We start from the raw sequence: 16817 nt of genomic DNA, 5'->3' as shown, positions 1-16817 counted from the left end.
CCCCCCCCCCCACCTCCCTCACCCCCCCCCACCCCCTTACCTCGTAGGAATGACGGCAGTTGTTCGCGGCGGCTTTGCTGCTGCTGTGGACGCCCTGGAGGAGGCTGCCCTTCTTGCTCTCACCACCTCGCCCTCTCTCCCTACCACCCGTAATGCTCTTGTCTCGGCCGTGGGCAAGGCGTGCTTGCTCCTCTCCACGCCGAGGAGTGTCGGCACGAGCTCTCGTTCCTCGAAAGCCGACGATGTGTGTGAAGAAGTACTGGATGCTCGCCTGGATGCTGTGGCAGATATGGCTGCACTCCTTGTCCAGCTCTTGGCCCTCGATTCCATGCTCGGTGACGAGTACCTGGCCAACGGCGTCATGGAGGCTCTCATTCGCTTGTGTGAGGCCTATCCCCAGGCCCGATCCGCGGTCCTCGACGCCGGCGCTCTGCCTATCCTCGCCCTGCTTGCCGGTGAGGGCCCGCAATCGATCGAGCGTCGTGCCCGCCAGTTGAGCGTGCTCGTTGTCGAGCCGCTGCCCGACATCGAGCCGTCCGACACGGGCTCGGGCCACGAGTGGGCCGGCCTCCTCGCCACAGCCCACGTCATGCGATTTGTATTCCGCCACGTGCCTCTCCACGAGATCTGGAGTGCCCAGAACTGGAGCCCCGAATCAATGGCGGAGGTCGACGCCCCGCACACTATTCCGGCCTTTGTTGATGAGCAAGCCTCCCCGCCCACAGCCGCAAACCGCTGGCTCCGCCTCCCTGCCGGCTTTGTGGTCCACCTGCCATCGTTTCTGCTCGCCGCTGCGGGCAATTTTGGCTCCAACGCAAGTACAGACTCGGCATCGGACAGCGGCTTGTCGGCTGGCGACGAGACCTCGGCGGCTCCGCCACTGGGCTCAAGCGAGGCTCTTGACGACGCCATCAACCGGTCGGCCCGGGCCTCGGTGTACGCGCTCGAGCTCACGCTCGACGATGCTGGCGATGGCGGGCTGCTGAATCCGCGCGGCGCGCGCCTGTGTGGGGCCAGCAAGCGGTTCTCGGTCGCCAACCTCGAGGCCATGCTGAGCCAGGTCGAGGAGGCCGCGTCGGCGGTGACGGCCTCGCGCTCCGACGCCGCTAACCTCGGGACCATCGGTGACTCGGGCTTGTTTGGCTCTTATCTTCGCCACGTCATCGACGACTCGCTGCACCCATCCGAGCTGGAGGCGCTTGTGGAGCAGCTGACTGCGTGCCAGCTGGCGCCTGGTGCTGGGACCGGATTCTTCAACCCGTCGTCGCTCACCTCGTCGTCGCTTGGCCTTGTCCACATGCGCCACGGCGAGCGCCCGTTTGCACTCTCGTCGAGCACACCTGGGCGTCAGCTGGATCTCCGGCTACTCATCCCGTTTCGCGCCGCCCGTCACAAGCCACTGAGCCTTGTTGCGCCGGCCGAGTCTGACGAGCTCCTCAGCGAGCTGAGCGAGAGCTCTGGCTCGCCGCGGCGAAGCTCTGGCGCCTCGTCGCGGCGGAGCTCAGCAGGCGCCCGCGCTTGCGCTGTTCCCGAGGCCGCGCCGCGCTGGCTGCGTGTCGGCTCCGCGCCCGCGGTCATCCTCGCGCGCATTGTCCACGCCAACCCCTCGCTGGTCCTCAACCGCACCGTCCTCGAGCTGGGATCCGGCTGCGGCCTCGTCTCGCTCGTTGCCGCGCACTGCCAGCCGGCGGCACTGGTTGCCACCACGCTTCCCGGCGCTCCGGCCGAGTGGCTCGACGTCAACCTGTATCTTTCGCGACCGACCGATGAAGTTGTAGCCTCACTCCCGCTCGCGTGGGACTCGAGCTCGTGGGCGACCGAGGCTGCTGCTTGGTCGTCGCCGTCGTCAGTCGCCGCCTTTGACCTCGTTCTCGCTGCCGATCCCGTTTACGACGCCCAGACTGGCGCAGGCACGGCTGCTGTCCTCGCCTCACTCCTCACGCCTGGCGGTCTTGCGCTTGTTGTCCATCCGCACCCGAGTACCCGCTACGGACTCGAGGTCTTTCACGCCGCGCTCGCGCGGACCTCGCAGCTCACCCACATCGTCGCCGAGGTCCCGGCCTGGCTCAAAGCGGCTGTCGAGTGCGAGGACGATCCGTACTTTGCCACTTGGGTCTGGCGGAGCCTCGACCCGTAGCTCTCGTCCGTCGCCGCACTCACGCCAGCCGCCCAGCCGCCTTGAGCTCCTCGACCTCCACCTGTAGCGCCGCCAGCTCCTTGGCGCGCTGCTTGGCCAGAAGCTTCTGGTAGTAAGTCCTAGGCCCCGAGCCGGCGCTCCTGGCCTGGGCATTGCTCTGTCGCAGTGGCGGCGCTGCTGTTCCGGTGCTAGTCGAGCTTGTCACGATCGTCGCGCTACTCGAGCTCGCTCCCTGCTCGCCGCTGTTTTCACGGTCCGGACCTCCAGCTGTTGCGCCGCGCCCAGCCCGCCACTGCTGGACCGCTGCCTGGAACTCGGCCGCCGCCGCCTGCTCGTCGTACGAGCCCTGAAGCAGCGGATTGGGTGATGCTGGTGCTGTCGCTGTCGCCGTCGCTGTCGCCGGTACTGTCGCCGTTGTTGTCGCTGTTGCTTCCCCAGCCGAGCCTGTCCGGCCGGCCCGCCACTCACGAACAGCGTCCTGGAAATCTGCCGCTGCTGCGCGTTCGTCGTAACTGCCCTGGAGCAGCGGATGGGTTCCACCTCCTTCCCCAGCCGCGCCTGCCCGCCCGGCCCGCCACTCGCGGACGGCATCCTGAAACTCGGCCGCTGCCGCCTGCTCATCATAGCTCCCGCGCAACAACGGGTTCTCTGCCCCAGGATGGACCGGCGCCGCCATCGGGACCGGCGCCGGCGCCGTCATCGGGACTGGTGCCGGAGCCACCACCGGCCTGGGTGCCGTCACTGGCCACGCATCAAGCGCCTTGAGCAGATCTGATCCAGTCTTCGCTTCCGGTGCCTGCTCCGCCACAGGCTCGGACGCCTGCTCCGCCGCCGCGACATTGTCGTCACTTCCACCCAGCGGTGCCCACGTCTTGTTTGCCCCATACAGAGTCGAGACCTTGCTCTTCCCTGTGCCCTTCCCCTTCCCGACTGCCTTCCCGCGCTGCATCCGCTTCGCCGCATCCGCCCGCACCACCTCGCCATGGGCGCCAAGTGGACCATGCTTGGAGCCATGGCGCCAGATCGAGTCGACCGTCCCCCGCGGCGCCTCAGACGCTCGCTCCAGCGCCGCCTGGCTCCTCCGGACCCGCTCCTCCTTGTCGCGCGCCAAAGCGTTCCGCAGCGCCGCCAACCGCTCCTCCATGGCCTTGGCCTCTTCGGCCAGACGCTCCGACTCGCGCAGCATAGTCCCCGACGGCACCGTCTCGTTGCTGGAGCCTCCGCGGCTGAGCCCTCCTGAAGGTCCCCGCCGCGTGGTGCCTCTGTTGCGTCCAGCCATGTGCCTGCCGTCAAGTGCCACGCCCGCTCTGCCGCCAACTGAGCGAGCACGCGCGCCAATTCTTCCAAACCCGAATTCCTTCGCAAGCCCGAGCCATTCCTTCGCAGGCCCGCACCACCAAAACCTAGCAGAGCGGGGCATTGCTGCCAGTCCATTGCGGTCACACACACCGCCTTCCTCCGCCCAAGCATGTCATCATCCGCTCCATCACTCTCTAGCAGCCGACCGATGGTCAAGCGCGAAGCCCGCGAGACCGACGACGTGCTCGAGGCCAAGTACACCCGTCTTGTCGACGTCGTCGCCAACGCGCGCAACATTGTCTTTCTCACCGGAGCGGGCATCTCGACCTCGGCATCGGTGCCGGACTTTGAGGGCGACTCGGGACTGCGCAAGACAGGCGTGCTCGGTGTGCAGGAACACAAGCTTGACTACGCCATGCCAACGTACGCGCATCGCGCGCTGGCAGCGCTCGCCAGTGCGCCGGATCGCACCCGGGTCAACATGGTTGTCACCTCGAACCACGACAACCTGCACGCTCGCGCCGGCACGCCGCCAACTGCACTTGCTGAGCTCTTTGGCAACGCGTACGTCGAGGACTGCCTCCGGTGCGGCGCTCGCTACCGCCGATCCGTCATTGTGCCGCCGATGAAGCGCCGGTGCGACGACGCCGCGTGCGGCGGACGGCTCAAGCGGCTCGGCGTCCGCTACGGGGAGACTGTGCCGTACGGCCCGCTCAAAGCCGCCTGCGACGCCCTCGCTGTGGCTGACCTCGTCATCGTCCTCGGCTCCTCGCTCCACACGTACATGTTTGAGCATCTGGACCTCGGCCCGCGTATGGTAATCGCCAACCTGCAGCCGACTCCATTCGACGATCAGGCCATCCTCACCTTTGCCGACTACACCGACGCCTTTATGGACCGGCTCATGGCGAGCTGTTTCGGCAACATCGCCGTTCCGACCTATGTCTACACCCAGGCCGCCACGATTCGCATTGACCGCACCTCGCCGGCTGCTGCCCGGGTCGAGCTGCTCGGCGGCGCGCCCAACGAGCCCTTCACCGCCGCTGCCGCCGTTTACGCCGCGCCAAGCGCGGCCGGCCCGTGGACAGAGCTCTCGCGCTCGATGATCACCGGCGTGTGGGCCGGCGAGCTGGCCGTCCCACAAAACGCGCCGCTTGTGCTTCGTGTCGAGCCAAGCCCCGGGTACATCGGCGCTGCTGAGCACGTGTGGACCGTGCCGAGCGGCGACGCCGTCGCCAGCGGTGTCTTTGAGTACACGCCGGCGCAATAAAGCGGAAGGCTACAGCCCGACCTCATCTTCGACTTCTTCGCCGAGATCAACTAGGTCATCAAGCGACCGCTGCTGCGATTGGTAGACATCGAGGTTGTGCTCGAGCGAGGCTGCTAGCTGGAAAAAGTGCGACATCAGCTGCTTGTCGCGGAGCGGGACCGCCAGCGACGGGTAGTACGCGTTGAGGTCGCGGCCATCGGTGAGCGGAAACGGATCGGCGGCACCGAGCAACGAGGCGTGCGATGAGTGCCGCGACGCCGTTCGGTGGGCGAGCGCGCCGGCGGCGGCGCCTGCAGCCGCAGCCGCAGCCGCAGCCGCCAGCGGATCGCCATCGGCCGGGTCGGTGGCGGCGGCGACAGCGGCGCCCGCTGCGCCGCCCTGGACCGCATCAGCAATGGCCGCCCGACGCGCCCGCCGCTTCTTGCGGTAAAACCGCGAGGTAGCCTTGGACGCCTCGGTCAGATTCGAGACAAGGACGGCAATGACGAGGTTGAGGAGGACAAAGGCCTCGAGCACGATAAAAACGAGGAGAAAGATGAGGACCGTCGGGTCGCGGTCCTTGATGGTGTCGTAGAACTCGAACCAGTCGTCGAGCGTGATGAGCTGGAAGAGTGAGAAGAAGGCCCGCCCCAGGGTGCCAAACCGCCGCGGATAGATCTCGCCGTAGAGCGAGCGTCCGATGATGGCAAAGGTGTAGAGGACAAGGCCGAGAATGAGGACCGTCGAGCCGAGCGCAGGAATGGACGACAGCAGCGTCGACACAATGATCTGCAGGTGCTTGAGGAACGAAATCGTCCGCAAGACTCGGAGCGCCCGCAGCGCCCGGAAGGCCCGGAAAATGCGCAGCAGCCGGAAAATGCGCGGGTTGATCGTCGAGAACGAGACGACCAGAAACTGGACGTACTCAAGGTATGAGAGGACCACAATGACCGCGTCGAGCCAGTTCCATCCTGACCGAAAGTACTTGAGTCGGAAGACGTAGAGCTTGAGCAAGAGCTCGAGGGTGTAAATGCCGAGAAAGACCGAGTCGATCATGGCAAAGTACCATGCCGTGGCAAACCGGACCTGCCGCGAGGTCTGCAGCGAGATAATGAGCGTGTTGAGGATAATGACTGCAAAGATCACCGTCTTGAACGCCGTCGACGTCACAATTCGGTGGCAGAACCGTCGCCATGACGAGGCAAAGAGGAAGAACCGCGCACGGTCGGCAACGCCGGCAAACATCGAGTCGGCAGACTCGGCGCCTGCAGACGAGATCGCAGACGCCGCAGACGCCACAGACGACCGCCGGCTCCATGCATCCGATGAGAGCGGATCGGCGCCAAACACTCCTCCGCCACCGCGCGACGAGAACGATCCCTCCGACGAGAGCACCCCGGCGTAGCCCATCCCGCCAGCGCCGCCGCCGCCGCCTGCAGCTCCGCCGCTCACGCCACCGCCTGCCCGCTTGCCTAGCCCGCCCTTTCCAGCCCCGTACATGCCCGCACCAGATCTCGCTGGCCCTCTACGGCTCCGCCCTCCCTCGCCGCCTCTCTCCATGCCCACTGCCGCGTGTGCTGCCCGCGAGCGCGCCATACTCGACCGCTCCTTGGCCCTGGCTTTGGCCCGCCGCCTCGCCGCGTCCTCGGCCTTGTCCTTGGCATACGCCGACCAGGCATCACCCACAGACGAGTTGAACGAGTCTAACGAGTCGGTCGACATCCCTCACAAGGAGCCTCACCTGTCTCTCCTCCCACTCGCGCCGCTCCTTCTCCTTGTCAGAGCGATGTGCCGATGTCTGCCCGCCGCCTGCCCACCTGCCCACCTGCCCAGCCAACCAGCCAACCACCGCCCCCCCCGCCCCACCCTCACCCCTGTCGCATTTGATGGTATGACTGACTCTCAATGGTTCTTAGCTTCCTCAACCTCCCAACGAACGATTCCCAATGGTCGCTCGTTTATGACCTCGTTTCCTCACACACCACTCCATTTCGGTACGTCATGCAACCAACACACCTTGGCCATGTTTTGCCTCTCCATCATATGACCCATACCCTAAACAGCTGCATTCTTGCCTTGCTCCTGGTACCTGCTCTTCTACCCGCATCGTGTTCGCCGTGGCAATACTATACATGCCTCGGTGTGTAGAGTCCCCCCCTCCCTCCCTCCCCCCCGTTCCAACTCGGCGCAGAATTTGGGTGACACGCGTAGCGACAACGCCAGCCACCAAGCGCTGCACCCTTGCACCATCCCGTCAGACGCCGCAGCTCTTCCTCCCCACAGCCTCACACCGCCTTGTGAAAGCCCGTCCTTGCTCGAGCTTATGCACTCGGCTCGTCTGTTGTTTTTCTTGTTGCTACCCAAGCGCTGCGGCGGTTTGTGGAAGCGCCAGGAGCTAGTGTCGCCCCAGCCGCCCCCGCCCCCGTCTCGTCCCCACAACCTTCCACTCGGCGGCATATGGCGTTTTTTTGTCGCAGAGGAAGCCTCCCCCCACCCTTCGGCCGACCCCTCTGAGAGCTCTGCCAACCGCCATGGTGAGCGTATCGTAGCTCCAGTCGCTCAACGGCGGTAACCATCGTGTGACCTACCGTTTCTGCACTCGCTCTGCTCTTTGGTGGTGTCCCTGTGGCCTCGAGTACCCGTTTAGGCGTGCCTGCGACCCCTCGCGACGGGGCCGCTTGTGCGGCAGGAACCAGAATCCTGCGGTCGCCGGCCGCCGGTCGGCCGAGTGGCGCTTGCCAGCCGCCATGGCGTGGAACATTTTGTGTATTGCACCGACCCGCCGCCCTTTTGTGTGGCGACCATGCCTGGAAGGAGGCGGGTGTCGTGCTCTTGCTACCAGTCTCCATCCGCGCCTCAAACAACGCCGTATGCGCCGGCTTGGGCCCCCAAACTGGCTCGTCGAGTCGCCGCCTGTGGCTTGAAAGTGGATGGCATTTTTTTGCCCAAGCCGCCAACTCGCCAACCAACCACCCGATTGTGTCACTCACACCCCCTTCCCCTTCCCAACCACCCACAGGGCGACGAGAAACGATGTCTGGCGACCACGACATGGTGAAGCTGATCTCCTCGGACGGCCACACGATTGAGGTGCCGGAGGACATTGTCCGCAAGTCGCAGACTCTGCAGAACACTCTGGACGACCTTGCCAAGGACCAATTGGAGAACGGCATTCCGCTCGCCAACGTCACCCACGCCATCCTCACCAAGGTTGTCGAGTGGTGCACCCATCACAAGGACGACCCGCCTCCGCCCGAGGACGATGACGCCCGCACCCGCCGCACCGACGACATCACCCCCTGGGATGCCGACTTTTGCAAGGTGGAGCAGACCGTGCTCTTTGAGCTCATCCTCGCCGCCAACTACCTCGACATCAAGGGTCTCCTCGACCTCTGCTGCAAGACCGTGGCCAACATGATCAAGGGCAAGTCGCCGGAGCAGATCCGCCAGACCTTCAACATCAAGAACGACTTTACCCCCGAGGAGGAGGAACAGGTCCGCAAGGAGAACGAGTGGTGCGAGGAGGCCGGCTCCACCGGCAAGTAACTCGCCGGCGCGAGACCGAGCCATCTCTCCACTCTCCCATTTCCCCTCACCCTGCTGCCTCCTGGCCGGCGACCGCGCTCATGGTGAGCGCCCCCTCCCCCCATCCTCCCTAACCCGCCCCAACCCGCCACATCACCCATTCCACACACTTCCCCCTCCCCTCCTCTGCATCCTGGCACCCGCATCAAACGGCTCCTCCAAACCCTCCCCGCACCACCGTCGCTCCTTTTCCCCCTCCCCCTCTGCATACATAATTCGCCATCCCGGTGCAAACACCTCACGTCGCCACCCCCGCTGCTTGGGACCGGGGCCCCTTCCCCACTGCCACCTGAACCCATGACCACCCTCCCACCGCTGGACACTACCCCGCAGCGGCAGCCGCTCTCCCCGCCGCTCTCCTCGCCGCTCCTCACCCCGTCGGCCGTCCTCCCCGTCCTCCTCCCGCATGCTCGCACCCAGCTCGCTGACGAGGCCGACGAACACGCAGCGTCCGCTGGCCAGGGCCCACTCCCGGTCCCGCCCTCCCATCCGGGGCCCTCGCACCCGCCGCTCCCGGCTCACCGCCGCAGGTTCAAAGCCTCGCGCAACATGGCTGTCATCACTGCTCTTGTCGAGCGCGAGGCTGCCCGCGAACGCGCCAGCTGGCCGTCCAAGCCAGCCGGACCGGGCCACTCGGGCGTGACCGCCGCCCCCGCCCCGCCTCCTGCGCTCCCGCCCCCAAAGTCGCGCATTCCGGAAGAGTTCCACCTCTACTCGCCGGTCGAGGACGAGATCAACGCTCTTGGTACCTCCATTCTGGCCTTCCCCACTTCAGCGCCGTCGTCGCGGGCTGAAGTCCTCCACCTCACCTCGGTCCTGGACGCTATGCTCGACCGGCTCCCAAACACAGCAGCAGCCGACCGCCCTCCCTCGGAAGTGTACGCCGAGATGGAGGTGTGGGACATTGTCTTCTCCGAAATCGTCCGCCAGGTCCACGTCCACTGCGCCGAACGCGGCGTCCTCCTCGAGCGCGTTCGCAACCGCTACGTCTCTCTCTTCACAGGCACCTCGTCGCTCCACGCCGCCCTCGAGACCGAGGTCGCCGACCTCCGCAACCGCAATGTTGCCCTCGCCGCCGCTCACGCTGCGCTCGTCTCTGGAGAGGCCGCCCGCGACGCCGCCCGTGCAGCAAAGTACGCCGCTCTCGAAGAGGCCAAAGAGGCCGAGCTCATGCGCACCGAGCTGGCCCTGGCTACTGAGCGCGAGGCCGCTCTCGCGCTTCGCGCCCGGGTCGAAGCCGCTGAAACCTCCCTCGTCCGCATCACTACCACAGAGCCTCCCGAGCTCCGCGCCCTCCGCGCCCAGCTCGCCACGCTCGAGGCCGAGCGCGATGCAAACTTCGACGCGGTTCAGGCCGCCCGTGAAGCTCTCAACAAGCTCAAAGACGAGCTCGCAGATGCCACCGCCCAGCTCGCCGCTGCCGCCGCCGTCAGAGACTCGGCCACCTCCGTGTCTGTCCAGACAGAGGCCGGCTACGTCGACTTTCGCACCCAGCTGCTCTCCGAAGACGACGCCGAAGAGCTCCGCTCTCACATCGCCCGCCTCGTCGCGGACAAAGAAGAGTTTGCCCGTCAGCGCATCCTTTGCGAGAAGGCCGCAGCTTCCGCCGACCCCTCGCGCGCCGGCACGCCCGCCGCAGTTCTCAACGAGGAGCTCGCCGCCCGTGTCGAGGCCATCAACGAGTCCAAAGCGTTCTACCGGCGCACCTTTGACTCGCTCGAGGTCCTCGGTGAGTTTGCCGCACGCGCACGCGCGCGCACCGTCGAGATGGACAAGCCCATGGGCGCCCAGGTTGTTCTTCCGCCCGTCGACGACGTCGATCACGACGCCATCTTGGTCAAGGGCCTCGTCCAGAACGACGACAACTGGCTGCAGCTCTTCGAGCTCGCCCGCTTTGAAGACGTCGACAACATGGATGAGTACATTGTCCAGAAACTGCGCGCCGTCGCCCGCAGGGTCCGCGAAGCCGTCGCCTACGGCGACGGTGAGTCGCCCGAAGACGCCGCCGCCGCCGACATCCTCGGCCCGGAAGGCCCCACGCTCCCTCGGACAGAGTCACTCAAGGACCGCTACCTCTCGCGCCACGCCTCACTCCCACAAGTCGAGACCTCCACTTCCGTGGCTGTCCAGACCCCGCCCGAGATGCTTATGTCGGGCATGGGCGCCATCCTTGCCGCCTCATCGTCGACAGCTTCGCTCCACCCAGCTGCCTCGTCGGGCATGCTGACCACATCCGTCTCCACCGCTGTCCAGTGTTCGCTCATCGCCGCCGAGGACGTCGCCTTTGACAGCGACCACCACGCCCCGCCCCCGCGTCTCCGCAGAGACTTTTCCTTTGCCACCCGCCAGCCGTCAGGCCTCGAACTTGTGCGTGACGCCGCCACCTCTTCGTCGAACACCCACCTCGCCGCATCGTCGTCGCGCGATCTGCCCCGCTTCGCCCGATCCGCCCCAGCCTCGCCCGCCCCTCCGCCGCAGCTCCAACGTGCTGCCTCGGGCGACACCACCATTCACTCGTGGCACGACGACGACGACGACCAGCTGCCGGCCAAGATGACCCAGGCCACCGACGAGCTCGTCGCCACTCTGACGTCCTCAATCATTCCCAGCCTCGCCCAGCTGGCCGAGTCCAAGCCTCCACCACAGCCCGCGACAGCTGCCACGCCTCTATCACCTGAGACATTGCCCGAGACATCGCCCGAGACATCGCCGGCATCGGGCAATGACTCGACACCGCCGTCAAGCCGCATGCAGCTTGCGGTAGCATCCACCCAGCTGCAGCAGCGCCATCGCGAGCTGCTCATGCTCGACCCAAGGAAGACCCAGACGCATACGCCGCAGCTGCCGAGTCGGTCGTCTCATCGGCCCATGCACTACTGACTTCGACGGCGGCCACCGACGTCCGCCAGCTCGGTGACGCCCAGGTTCATGCCCTCCGTGCCAAGGTTGCCAAGGTCTCGTCGCTCGCAGTCCGCGTCCAGCAGTCGGTCTCCGGCGCAGACGCAGTCGGTCTTCGCCCCTCGGCCTCACTTGCTGTTCCTTCGACCACCCGCCGAGCGTCAATGGTCGAACCCGGCTCGCCCACTCACCCCGCGCTCGATCCGCAGCCGCGGCGGTCAAAGTCGCGGACGAGGCTCCGCCGCTCCCGCGGTAGCTCGGACACCAAGGCCTCTTCAAGCGGCTCGCGCAAGTCGCCGGCCCAGCAGCGGCTCGACGCTCGCATGGCGCGGTATGACATTGAGACCGCCGACGTAGCCGTCCTCGCCAAGCCAGCCACCCGTCAGCGCGAGACCCAGACCCGCCGCCTCTCCACATCATCGGCATTGGCGTCGGACAGCGACGCGTCGCTGGCTAGCGACGGCCGCGACTCGACCACGCCGTCCACTGCCAAGTCGGCCGGTAGGAGCCGGACCGTCAACAAGAAGCGGATGCTCGGTCTCGCACGCGACATGGCAACCCAGACGCCGTCTGGCGGCGGCAAGCCCGACAGTGTCTCAGTCTCGGTCCAGTGCCACATCGAGTCTTGGCTCGAGGAAAAGCAGATGATTGCCGACGACAAGGCCAAGGCAGCGGCCAAGGCTACGGCCGCTGAAGCAGCAACAGCAGCCGCTGTCGGCTCGCCGACGAGCTCGCCCCGCCGTGGCTCGATCCGCGGCGGGAATCGCCGCCGCAGAGGCTCGGGTGCCAGCGTCGCCCGCCGCAAGCCCCGGTCCGGGCCAGACGCCGACTCGGCCGCCCGCCGCGCCACCGTCGACGTCGGCGTCCAGTGGGAGCACCCCAACCCGGACGAGGAGGTCAACGAAAAGTCGTTTAAGACCCGGGTCACAGAGTACCTTGCCGACCACCAGATCAGCAAGGCGGTCCGTCTTGCCGGTGAAGCCGACGACGACGACGACGATGACGACGACGACGACGCCCTCGCCGCTCAGCTCGAGTCGCTCAATCCGCTCTCAGTGCTCGCCGAGACCGAAGCCGTCGAGATGGACACGTCCGTGGAGGATTCGTCCGCCTCAAGCCAGCCCCTGTCCACTGCCGCCGCTGCGCATCCGCCGCAATCGCCGCGCGGTGACGCCGGCGATCAGGGCACCCCGTCAAGCCGACGCAAGCGACGCCGTCGCAGGTCACCCAATCCCGAAGCCGCCACAGAATCGCCGGCCGCCGACAGCGAGACTGCCGCCTCGCCGCAGACCCCGCGCGAGCAGCCACGCCATTCCCGTCGCAAGGTACGCCCTTATGTCCTTTTCCCTAACGTTTCTCCTCACCTCCCCCTCCCTTTCTCCATGGTTCTTAAGGTGGCCTCCATTACGACTGCGCGCTTGCGCGCAGTCGTGCGCAGTACCGCGTACTGTGGGTTGGAGCGACTCTGAGTCATGACCGTGGTATATTAATGCGCGCCTGTCCTCCATCGTGGAGCCCGTTGCCGCCCGCTTGATCGGGCGGCTGCGCGTTTTGCGTTGGGCTTCCCGGAGGCAGGCGCGACGCCGTCCCTGCCGAGCCCAGCCGAGCCCGCGAGCATGCTGTCCTTGTGGCGGCAGTGCGTTCCACCGCGGGCGAGCCTGGTGCTCTTCTGCTCGCCCTCGCACTCTTGGCGCTTGTCGCCAAGACGTCGTCGGCGTTGCAGCGTGCAGGACTCACATTCCCTATCTTCCCTCCGATTCCGTTGTCTACGTGCCTGCCTCCCCCCTCCCCCCCTTTTTGTTTTACTCATCTACTCACACGCGAACAACGTCAGTCTGGCGCCTCCCCGTGGGCGCGGGTTGCGAGCCGGCTATCGCCGCTCAAGTCCAAGACGGCGCGCAAGCGGCTGCGGCGGTTCCGAGCCCGCAACCGGATGCTTGTGGAGATTTTCGCGCAGAACCTCAACCAGACGCCCAAACATCTGCACTGGCTCCTGCGAATTGTGCGCAAGGTGTACGCCGACAAGGCTGTTGCGGACGCGCTGCTGGACAAGGCGTCGCTGCCGCACGCCACGCTGCCCGAGTTTGTGTACCGGTTCCTCAAGTCCAAGTACGGAACGTCGACGCTGGTCTCGCGCAATCTGGGCGCAGTCATTGTCACGGCGCAGCACTTTCGCAAGGGTAACCTCGAGATCGACACCTTTGCTAAGTTTATGGAAGAGGTGTGGTCGGTCAAGGCGCTGGACAAGTACCTGGAGGCGCGGCAGCTCGCCGTGGAGCTCCAGGTCGGCATCGCCTACTTTCGCCCCTCGCAGCGGACGTCCGGTAAGCAGTATGTGTGTCTGCTGCGGGCACGCGCAGTCGCTGAGCGGGTTCTGGGTGAGCGGTCAGCTGCGGCGGCTGCCCCATTCTGGGCGCGGGTCGAGGCGCGGGCGCGGGAGGCCACCGAGGATGACATTGCCGTCACGCGGTCTTCTACCTGGCTCGCGCACAACCGCGGCATCCCGGCGAGCTACGTCTTTCGCAAGGTCCGGCTCCACGAGTTCCTCTTTATGCTTGTGGAGGAGTTTATTCTCCTTGTCTCGGCCTTTCGCAAGCGGGTGCCGGAAGCCTTCCACGCCTTTGCCAACGTTCACTCGGCTGCCAACGCGCTGCCGGGCACCGTGTCGCGGGCGCAGTTTGGGGCAGTGCTCGACGAGCTCGGAGTGCGTGCAGCAGTGACTGCGGCTCCCGGGGGCTCGAGTCGGCTTGGGCTGATGCGCTGCTGCACTCTGACACGGCACGACAGAGCCTGGTTGACGTCAAGGGCTTCCGCGCCATGTGCCACGGCCTGGCTGACGTCCAGGCTGCATGGTGCTACTCGTTTGTTCCGGTCTACCGCAACGTCCACGCCGAGCTGGTCACCAAAAAGGCGCAAAGCCAGCTGCTCAAGGTCGTCCACAAGCACTGGCGGTTCTTCAACGTGCTGTTTGAGGAGTACTGTCCGCAGCTCAAGTTCCACGCCCGGACCCGGCAAGGGTACTCGACGCTTCAGGAGCTGCGCTCGCTGCTGGCGACGGCTCTTGAGTCGGGCGAGATTGAGGGCGCGCGGGCCGCAATCCTGTATCGCAAGCTGCTCTACGTCTCGATGGCGCAGCTTGTCGACTTGCACCAGTCGCTGACGGCGTCGATGGAGGACGCCGCGCGAGTTGACATCGAGCTCGACTTTATGGAAAACGTGGTACTCGATCTAGTCAAGCGGCATCAGGCCATGTCGTGGCGCGGCACAACCGCAGCCGAGACGGCGCTCCGCTCGCCGCTGGTCCGCGGCGAGACCGAGGCTATCCTTCACTTTGCATCCAGCTCCGAGGCGGCAACGCCAGCCAAGCCAGCCGCCGGGGCGCTGCAAGCTGAGCTCGCGCGTCGGCAGGCAGCCCGCGCCGCCGCCACCGGTGACTCGCCGGCTTCGGTCGAAGCGTCGCTGTCGAGGAGCGATGTGCTGTCGTGTGACGACTCGGGCCTGCTCAACGTCTCTTCGGCATCAGTCCTCGCCTCGGACGCGCTGCGTATCATGTCGCCGTCAGCCGGCGATCTCTCCGGCTATGTTTAGCTCGCTAGCCGGACCACAGCAGCTGGCTGGGCAAAAATGCCACAGTTGACATTGGCGCGAAAGTACTGCTTGCCATCAACAACGCCATGGTGCCGGCCGCGCGGCTCATCGAGCGCCAGGCCAACCCAGACGCCGTCAGCAAACAGCGGGCGGCCGACATACCTCACCGTCGCCTTGTTGCCCTTGTAAACCACTCGATCTCCGATGCTGAACTTGTCCTTGATCGACTGCTCATACAGCTCGTCGTCCATGGCATCGAGTGCGGTGCGGCGCTTGGGCCGAGGCGGGAGGGCGGCGGCGGTCGGTCGCGGCTTGGCCACACCGCGCTTGCGCCGTCGCCGCCGCCGGCATGACTTTGCCGTGTGGTGCGGGGAGAGGACCCGTCGCCGTGGGCTGACGTTGCGCTTCCCTCGCGTGCTCCGCTTCGCACGCTTGGACCTCTTGGACCGGGGAGTGTTGCGCTTACCGGAGCGGCCAAGGCCGCGCGCCGAGGCCAGCGAGCTGCCTCCGGCCGGGCGGGCAGCGGCGCGCTCGGCATCGCTGAGAAGAGAAGCAATGCGGTCGAGCGGGCGAGTGTCGCGGAGCGCAAGAGCAGCGGCAAGCGGGGTGGCGCCGCTTTTCGTGCCATCGTCACAGAGAACAGCATCGCAGACGAGCGGTGACGCGCCGGCATCGAGGAGGGCGGCGACGACAGCGACGTGCTCGTCGGTGGCAGCCGGTTGGATGGCAAAGTGGAGGGCGGTGCGGCCGTCGGCGTCGGTCCGTCCAGTCGAGGCACCACGCTCAAGCAAAAACGTGACGCAGCGCAAGGCGCCGGCGCGGGCAGCAGCCATGAGCAAGGTCAAGCCTGTCTCGTCGCGAGCTTCGTTGACGTCGAGGCCCGAGTCGACGGCAGCAGAAAAGCGGAAGAAGTCGTACTCGCGGAGAGCAAGGAGCGCTGCCGACCAGAGCGATGCCATAGCACGCGAGCGTGTAGCAAAGAGGTAGTCTTTCCACTGGGCAGCGAGGCGGACAAGCGTGGTCTTGTCCTCGGGCATCCACATCTGCAAGAGGCCGGTGACCTCCTGGCGGACGTTGTCGATGCCCGACTCGCGCGAGGCGAGCTTGACCGAGAGATCGACGGCCAGCTCGCCGAGCGCATTGCGGATCCACACATCAACGCCGTGAACAAGCAGCCACTTGACAACCATGGGCTTGGCGTAGGCGACAGCGTAGTGTAGCGGAGTGTCGCCGAGAGCGGTGACGGCATCGAGATCGACGTCCTCCGCCAGCAGATAGTCGAGAATGAGCGGATACACTCCATCGTTGTCGACATGCCGAATGGCCACATGCAGCAGGCTCTCCTCCCTCTCGCACCGAGTCCGCACGCCCGCCCAGTACCCCCTTCCGCCCTTCTTGACCCTCGTCGCCGTCGTCTCCGTCTTGCTCGTCTTGCCCGTCTGACCCTGCCCACCTCGCCTCTCGTGGAAGGCCCTGCGGAGGCCGACCGCGTCGAGCTTTGCCACAGCCTCAAAGGCGGATATCTCTGCTTCAGGTGCAGACTGAGGTAGTGATGTGGGTGGGGGCATGGTGGGGGTAGGGGGGGGGGGGGGGGAGTGGGGTGGGGGAGAGGTGGCCTGTGACTGACTCGCCTTTGGTTGGGGTGGACGGGTGTAGGAGGTGATGGGGATGGGGATGGGGATGGGGATGGGGATGGGGATGGGGATGGGAGATGGTGATGATGATGATGATGATGATGGTGGTGGCGGTGGTGGTGGTGGGATCAAGTGAGGTCGGGAAGAGCAGCACCATGTAACTTTCAGCTGTTGTGCGAGACGCGACTACGGAGCTCGGCCTTATCGAGCCCAGATGGCGGCGAGCCCAGAGTCACCGGCACTGTCTGTGGTTGTGCTGGCAGCAGGCATGGCGACAGAGCCATCATTGCTCAGCCTGCTCTCGCGCCGCTTGTGGACGACCAAGCCGGTAGCAACGGCGGCGCCGACGAGCGCTGCCGAGATGAGGAGGCCGATGCCAATGCCGATGATGGTGATGGTGATGGTGATGGTGGTAGTGGTGGTGATG

General features: G+C 65.9%; 7 protein-coding genes across 7 annotated transcripts; 5 read left to right on the top strand and 2 right to left on the bottom strand.

Moving 5' to 3' along the window:
- Positions 1 to 128: 128 nt before the first annotated feature.
- Positions 129 to 2137, top strand: AMSG_00287 (uncharacterized protein; the record flags this gene model as incomplete). Its single annotated transcript, XM_013907689.1, has 1 exon — positions 129 to 2137. Exon 1 carries the CDS (start codon positions 290 to 292, stop codon positions 2135 to 2137), a length of 1848 nt encoding a protein of 615 aa, XP_013763143.1. The 5' UTR covers positions 129 to 289.
- A 157-nt stretch (positions 2138 to 2294) lies between these two features.
- On the top strand, positions 2295 to 2942 carry AMSG_11598 (uncharacterized protein). Its single transcript, XM_013907742.1, has one exon. It carries the CDS (start codon positions 2504 to 2506, stop codon positions 2900 to 2902), a length of 399 nt encoding a protein of 132 aa, XP_013763196.1. The 5' UTR covers positions 2295 to 2503; the 3' UTR covers positions 2903 to 2942.
- A 637-nt stretch (positions 2943 to 3579) lies between these two features.
- AMSG_00285 (transcriptional regulator) lies at positions 3580 to 4727 on the top strand. Its single transcript, XM_013907688.1, has one exon. It carries the CDS (start codon positions 3606 to 3608, stop codon positions 4704 to 4706), a length of 1101 nt encoding a protein of 366 aa, XP_013763142.1. The 5' UTR covers positions 3580 to 3605; the 3' UTR covers positions 4707 to 4727.
- On the bottom strand, positions 4301 to 6407 carry AMSG_00284 (ion transporter; the record flags this gene model as incomplete). Its single annotated transcript, XM_013907687.1, has 2 exons — positions 4301 to 6157; positions 6284 to 6407. 2 exons carry the CDS (start codon positions 6405 to 6407, stop codon positions 4716 to 4718), a joined length of 1566 nt encoding a protein of 521 aa, XP_013763141.1. The 3' UTR covers positions 4301 to 4715.
- A 1296-nt stretch (positions 6408 to 7703) lies between these two features.
- On the top strand, positions 7704 to 8379 carry AMSG_00283 (S-phase kinase-associated protein 1). The gene has a single exon (XM_013907686.1). It carries the CDS (start codon positions 7719 to 7721, stop codon positions 8229 to 8231), a length of 513 nt encoding a protein of 170 aa, XP_013763140.1. The 5' UTR covers positions 7704 to 7718; the 3' UTR covers positions 8232 to 8379.
- Positions 8380 to 8567: 188 nt separating this feature from the next.
- Positions 8568 to 14961, top strand: AMSG_00282 (uncharacterized protein; the record flags this gene model as incomplete). The annotated part of the gene is made up of 3 exons (XM_013907685.1): positions 8568 to 11030; positions 11087 to 12493; positions 13003 to 14961. The coding sequence occupies 3 exons, from the start codon at positions 8568 to 8570 to the stop codon at positions 14326 to 14328; spliced, it is 5196 nt and encodes a 1731-aa protein (XP_013763139.1). The 3' UTR covers positions 14329 to 14961.
- Positions 14629 to 16324, bottom strand: AMSG_00281 (uncharacterized protein; the record flags this gene model as incomplete). The annotated part of the gene is made up of 2 exons (XM_013907684.1): positions 14629 to 16099; positions 16244 to 16324. The coding sequence occupies 2 exons, from the start codon at positions 16322 to 16324 to the stop codon at positions 14753 to 14755; spliced, it is 1428 nt and encodes a 475-aa protein (XP_013763138.1). The 3' UTR covers positions 14629 to 14752.
- Between the last annotated feature and the right edge of the window lie 493 nt (positions 16325 to 16817).

This window comes from Thecamonas trahens (assembly GCF_000142905.1).
Source record: "Thecamonas trahens ATCC 50062 unplaced genomic scaffold supercont1.1, whole genome shotgun sequence".
In the NCBI taxonomy this organism is placed as follows: domain Eukaryota; order Apusomonadida; family Apusomonadidae; genus Thecamonas; species Thecamonas trahens.
This window is presented reverse-complemented; position numbering and strand designations above follow the sequence as displayed.

Coding starts and splice junctions, on each gene's coding strand:
- AMSG_11598 (XM_013907742.1), top strand. CDS start 2,504: ATGCTGGTGCTGTCGCTGTCGCCGTCGCTGTCGCCGGTACTGTCGCCG.
- AMSG_00285 (XM_013907688.1), top strand. CDS start 3,606: ATGTCATCATCCGCTCCATCACTCTCTAGCAGCCGACCGATGGTCAAG.
- AMSG_00283 (XM_013907686.1), top strand. CDS start 7,719: ATGTCTGGCGACCACGACATGGTGAAGCTGATCTCCTCGGACGGCCAC.